General features: G+C 37.1%; 1 protein-coding gene across 1 annotated transcript; it reads right to left on the minus strand.

Moving 5' to 3' along the window:
• Nucleotides 1-2,065: 2,065 nt before the first annotated feature.
• Nucleotides 2,066-6,958, minus strand: LOC105044137 (uncharacterized). Its single transcript, XM_010921934.4, has 6 exons — nt 6,800-6,958; nt 6,634-6,714; nt 6,441-6,534; nt 3,990-4,078; nt 3,045-3,156; nt 2,066-2,590 (listed from the first exon to the last, which is right to left on the minus strand). The coding sequence occupies exons 1-6, from the start codon at nt 6,848-6,850 to the stop codon at nt 2,400-2,402; spliced, it is 618 nt and encodes a 205-aa protein (XP_010920236.1). The 5' UTR covers nt 6,851-6,958; the 3' UTR covers nt 2,066-2,399.
• Between the last annotated feature and the right edge of the window lie 59 nt (nt 6,959-7,017).

A 7,017-nucleotide genomic window follows, 5' to 3' on the forward strand; every position in this document is an offset into this window, starting at 1 on the left:
AACTCTGTCTGTTTTAACCTTTTTATAGATTGGCCATAACATGATTGTGCACCACAATCCATACCAACATGTCATGTGCTCGATTGAAGATTCTAACTAACTTGCTAGAAAAATCTCTTCACAGTTGTAGCCTTGGACTTCGGATTTTAAAGGTAAAGATGCTCAAGCGATATTTTAGAACTCTCTGTCTTGGTGCAAAATGACTCATGTCCATCACTGTGCCCACATACAACAATCAAATTGTGGTTCGGGTGGTGCGACACCTTGCCACTTTAGATAAGGGCTGGGAGTCCCATTCATCCAAGCATTGGTCCTTGCTTTAATCAGAGAGAGAGAGAGAGAGGAGAGAGAGAGAGAGAGAGGTAAGGAAGGATGAAGCCCACATACCCGCGGACCCGGTCTTCAAGCAAGGTTTTTTTAATTCTAAAATGTTTAGGTCAAAAAAAAACCTCAAACTAATGTACCGGCATCCAAATACCAATATATGAGTTGGTTTTAATTGCATCAAATTATGAGTAAAAAAGATTTATTATGGACCAGTATTCCTTTGTAGCAAAGTTTGCAAAATCCAAAGTACTAAGCCATAAGACCAATTATAGTTGTTTTGCAATACGCTATCTCTGCATGCGACGATGATGTTATGAAATTACAAATTTGTCCAATTACAGTATAGTTGTATTGGCATAATAGAGGATGAGTTATAACTTATGAAATAGATAAGGTCTTAGAGCAAAGAGTTACCTAATATGTATTATTCGCTCATGTACTATGTACCGATAAATGCTATATTTTGAAAGCTATGTATTGCTTTATCTAGAGATATGTATTAAGACATCAGATGAATATTTTACTGAGTATATATCAACTAACCATATACAATGCACTAATGAATACTAAATTCAGTAAACTATGTATTAATTTAACTGTAGGTTTGTAATAAATCATTGCTGGATATGTATTAAAAAATCTTACAGTATGTACTATCTGATTATATATTTATATATATTATATAGTCATATAGTATGTATCGCTAAAAAATATGTACTAAAAATAATAAAAAAAAAAATACTTTAATCACAAGACTAATAAATCTATTAATAAATTTTTTTTTATTTTTAGACTTATTCTTTAAGATTGGTACTAATAAAAAATATGACAAACTATAAAGTCCACACCATATGATATTTTAGAGTGCCTGCCCCATATGATTTTTGTTCAATTTACATCTATTTTTTCATTGTACATTTTTCTTAATCACCATTTTTTTCTTTTTTTCTTTTTTTTTTTGGTACAAAGTAATTACTTTGTCCACAATCTTCACTTTTTTCAGTTAATTTCTAAATTAACACATTTGCACATTATTCCATAGTTGATCCCGGCCAAAGACTTGGGAATATGCAGTAAATGATTAGATTAAAAATAAAAAATGAGAAGGGTGGATTGAAAAAAGAATGTTCTAGCATTTAGTGTTCTCCCAACTGATCTTATATTTCAGGTCTTCAGTCGGACAGATAGCCGTGATACGTTTTCGGAAAGCATGTCAAATATTAAACAAACATGCAATAGCAAATACTGATGCCAGATGTTTGATGGCTGTCTTGGCTTTAAACATGTACATGACAACCCCAGTAACAAAGGGTTCCAGGTGGGCATCCATCCAGACTTGTTTTTCCTACCGGTTCTGGTGCAATCTGAGACGGCCTACAAAACCTATCCATCCTACTGCTGTATGGCATAAAATTCTTGGGTATTGTGCAGCATAGGAGCAGATGTAATGTGTTTGTGGAGTCACTGGGAATGGCATATCCGGATCCTGCGTAGATATATAAAATGGAAGGCTGTATCATCATCCCCCTCAGAATATTATGCTCTTATAGCTTCATATATATTTCAACGTGAAACCTTGAAAGTGAGGAATGTAACCTTGCAGACCAGATACATACGGGAATACTGAAAGTGCGGTTCAGCACTTTCCAACTACAAGGGTGATGGGTGTCGATTTCTAGGAATAAGTTGGTGCATCTACCTCTGGAACAAACATCTGTCAAGACTGGGTCTCAATAACTGAGGTCATCAAGGCAACCATCTGCATGTTCTCAAAGAGGACTTCTGCCCAGTTTTTAGTGTTCAGAATACTGACATTTTGAGAATGTAACTTTATAAGTAACGTGTGACAAACACAAATCTTAGAGGTTTTGCTGGGAAGATCATCTTCATCTGGTCAATGGGCATACTGATGGGCTGTTCAGAAGAACTTCGAAACTCATTGACTAATTACCGTCCAATCAAAGTTGTGCCTGTTGATTTTTGATTATGCACGCAGTGGATACAGATGCCCTTGAGTTACAGATTTATCAGTTCTCTCTTTGGACATGGCATGGCTATCTTCGGATATACATTCAGTGGTTTTGTTGTTTATGCAATGCCGCACGGTCCAGGAGTTCCATGCCGCTTGTTGAAAATGGCTCCACTGATGACCGAAGTGCCTCTGGACCTTCTGCAGCAATTCTCTTGCATAATGCATCACAATTGCTTATTACCTCTGTAAGCCTGCCCTTGAATTCACCCACTTCAACTTGCAATGGATGTACTGCAATTTTTGCACTACAACATCAAAATACAGAAGAGTTTTTTCATAGCAAAAGATTCTGGTGTGGTGCAAGTTCTAAGTTGCCAGCAGGTGCATCAGAGTACCACATTCCAAGTTTTTAAATCTGCATGGAATGGGCTGCCTTGGTTATTAAGTGGAGTGGCACGGGGCACTCTCCCACCCTATCCCGACACTTGGGACAGGAAATGTCCCAAAATGCATCACTCAGGTTGCTGGGATAATGGCATGATGGTGGCATCCAGACACGGGGGACGGTACCCTATCCCGAGGTCCCATAGGACATGTAACTGGGATTGGAAACCATGTTGTATTGCACTAACACATATCAACCAGGAAATGTAACAAACATAATCCACTGCCCTTTCAGAATTGTAGAATCCATTACCCAACTCAACTCTCTCACCCAAATAATCCAGCAAAGCCGGGATATTACCTTCAGCAAGACCGCGTGCGGTAGATCTCATAGCTGATACTGAATAGTTGAACCGCTGAAGAAGCTTAACAGCCAAAGCATCTGCAGTTTCAATCTTGTTTTCTATCTCCTCCTGCAATATTCAGTCAGGATATGAACATTTCTCATCATTTCAACAATCATGAATACTCCCGTTAACCTTAAATTGCTTCAAACCAATAAAGATCCTCTTGGATTATGATGTATGCCTATAACTAGAGCAAAAGGCAGAGACCAAAAAATCAGAAAGTTGCAGTTTCGATCAACAAAACATGAAAGAGCAGAAATTGATTATTGAACATTTGACTTGTTATGAGCTTAAATACATAGATAATCTAGTCAACATCATGAAGCAAAGAATCTAATCCATAGACTACCAAATTGTCAATGACAAAGAAAGTTATCATGATCAGGACTGAGTTATAAACTGTCACAGGAGTCAGATCAGATCGAATGGTGCATCCAATAAGGGAACATAAGACTCCTTCCAATTTCTTTCCAAAGTTCTAAAGATATAATGGAAATGAATTGCAACCCTATAAGTAAATTGTAAGGTCGAAGTATAAAGAATAAAAGTCATAATCTAGTTTCCACCACTATAAGCCCATTCAAAGCATGTCCAATAAACTGTCATGCCCAGTTATTCCAGATATTTTTACCTTACCACCTCAATTATACAAATATGGTTGTGCTTTAGGTGGAATATTTTGGGAAAATGAAAGAGATTCCAACAAATGATAATAAAAATGAGAAGAACCCATGCTATTGTCAATGCATTTTTTTCCTTTTTGAAAGGAATGCTATTGTTAAAGTTATTGGAAGGATAATATATAGCAAACAAAAGGTTTTCACTCTCAACCAATATGTTCTTAACATTTCATTTGACAAATTTAATTTTATGATAGCTGACACTACACAAACAAGCACCTGTTTCTGACTAATTTTCTTGGCCTTCTCCTCCTGCCATTCACGATACATAGAAAACAGCTCTAGTAGAACCTTGGGATTCAAAGTACCTAATAATAAAGAAGATGGTCAACAAATTTGATGAATCAAATCAGATGTTAAAATATTCATATCATGATTCAAAGCTTCAAAAAACTCTACAGTGAAAAAAATTAATCGAATGATCATAAAAAATCTCCAAAAATAAAACATGGTTTTCTTCCGTGAAATGCAGAAGAACATATACCCAAAAGATTATGATGTACGAAATCCGGGAGACAGAAAATTAAGTACAAGGAAGGGACTGGATCAGGAATACAGACTTCATCTGATACTAGCATATAAAGCCACCTACAGCTGAAGGTGAAGGTTATGCAATGCAGATTTATAATGCATACATGTGGATTAAATCGAGTTGTCCGCAAGAGAATCATTGCTTGGAGAGGGGTACACATCAAAATATTATACAGAAAAAAATCTTGTTGCAATAACAGAGCTAAGCATTTTCCTTGCTATATAAGATTAGATAGGTATGGTAGGTACGTATTATACAAGAGACAAGGCAAAAGATCAACTTAAGATCAAGGACGTTCTCTTAATCTGGAAGTAAAATTCTTTGCTCTTTTATCATGTCACAAATGACAATAACATGTTCTATGTTTCTTTTTATCAGTCTTAACAATCACATATTGGGATTCTTCCTGAGATAACATTTCATATACCAAAACAAACAATTAATCCAGCAACAGAATTTTGAACAAGGTGATACAATAAAATATGGCCACTAAAGATGATCAGGTGTCTTGTAGCGCGAGGATTGGGTTGCGAATTTTTTTTAATCAAGAGGATAATGTATTCAAAATATATAAGACATTCTTCCTCATTGGTGCGCAGTTACATATTAACCCCAGTTACACAGGGTTGACTACATGGATCAACTTATGGTATACATGTTTAAGAATATATTGTAACCAGCTCTTAACCTCAATCACTAAATTCCTAGCCAATTCAAAGCTGGGAAATCGAGACATCCATCATGAAAACTAGAAGGTCAATTAGATGGGCAGGAAAACTAACTTATCAATTGGAGAGTTTAAGCTTATGGAACATGGAACCACTTTTCAAGGTTCCTTGGAGAGATCCTAGATAACAAGAGAAGAAGGTTTGGATATAAGAAATTGCGTTTCACCTATGAGGCACAACTTAGAAGAAACTAAGGAAAACTGAAACAAAATCCTGTTAATACTGCACAGATTCCCAAAAAAATAAAAAAGAATACAAGCAAAAAGATTTACCAGGATCATGAAGACAAGGAGATGATAATTCCCATCCAGCTATGCAGATATACTTTATATTTTAAGGCTGGCTTACTCTTTCTATCAGAGTCTTATGTTGACTTGCAAATTCTAGCCATTTACATTAAAATTAGAATGCAGTCAAATAAATACACTGAAATTTGACTACATAGTGTAATAGTTTGGCACATCAAGACAGAAGGAACCTAAGGTTAGTGGTAAAGATAGGGGAAGTATATATTATAGATAGCTACAAAAACTTCATATTCAGAAAGCACATTGTGTTTACAATGTGAATAGAGGATATTAGGATGCATCATTACTGTAAGCTGGCTTGCTTAATGCAACCTGACTCTCTTCGATGCAAAAAGCTTGCACTAAGCAAAATTTATTACACGTTAGGTTTCTAACTTAAGAAAACCACACTCACATCTTCAATTCAGCTAGGTTAGCTTGAACCAAAGCAACTGTTTTGGGTTTAAAAAGAAAAAAAATAAAAAATAAAAATCAATGGTTTTCCAAAACCTATATAAAAAAAAAAAAAATAAAAAAATCATGCAATCCATGTGCAGTGGAAGCATGCAGTGGAAGCATGTGAACATCCTCCACTACTTCCATTAGCACTGTAACGTTACTACAGTGCTGCACGACATGAAAAGTTAAGCATAGAGTGGTCGTTGAATGGAAGATGCAAAACATTAGCTGACCGTAATGCTTTAAGCGTCAAGTCAGTTGCACCTGCACCCAAATATATTTCTTTCTTTTATTTTAACATCTGAAACATCTAAAAACGTTTTTGAAATCAGGTAAAATTCTTTCCATGCGCATGCATAGTACCCTAACCCTGTTGTCTGGTAGAGATCTATAGAGTTCAAGAGCTTAAATTTCGCAGCTTGAAAACCAGAGTTGAAAGAGGCACATAAAAATGCCAACCTTAAATTGCTTTCGCTCTCAGCATTCTCGATGCATGCGAAAAATTATGCAAGACATCGTACTCAGATGTAAAATGTCCCAAATTCCTCAAGAAAATGTAAATAAAAAGAAAAAAAAATTGAATCTGAGGCTCCAGAGACAGAAGAAAACCAGAATCCATCCTTTGAACAACAACGCGGGAAAAGGATAAGTAAATAGGACTCACCTGATACGGAAGACGTGGAGGAGGAGGGTTTCCTCACAAGAATATCCGTCAAGGAGCTCTCGGACGAAGGCACGGATTTCAGCAACGGCGAGGTCTGCAACGATCCATCAAAGAAGAGAATAAAAGGAGAAGCGAAACAGGAGGAGACTAGTTTTTAGGGTTGGGGAAAGAGAGGGAGAGAAAGAGCGCTCACGATCTTGAGGGCCCGGATGCGTTCGAGGAGGGGATCGACGCCCTCGATCCTCTCGGAAACCGTGGTGATCTCATCGATCGGCTGAAAAGAGAGAAGGAATCAGCAGCTGCAGCAGCGGAATTCACGAGAATAATAGAGAAGAGAGGAGGGGCGAGAGGGAGAGTACCTGCTGCTGTTGTTGCTGTTGCTTTGAGAGAAGGGATTCGGAGGCGCCCATCGCCGCTCAGACTACAAAGAAGAGAAAACGAACGAACGAGGCCCGCCCAACCACCTACATATACCGAATCAAATCTCTATCACACTTGTCGTTAGTGTTGTTAATTGCTTTTTTCGGAAGGGCGAAATATCAGATATGATCCTTGGTGACATGTCCATAAATGGATG

Source organism: Elaeis guineensis, chromosome 4 (genome assembly GCF_000442705.2).
Source record: "Elaeis guineensis isolate ETL-2024a chromosome 4, EG11, whole genome shotgun sequence".
In the NCBI taxonomy this organism is placed as follows: Eukaryota; Viridiplantae; Streptophyta; class Magnoliopsida; order Arecales; family Arecaceae; genus Elaeis; species Elaeis guineensis.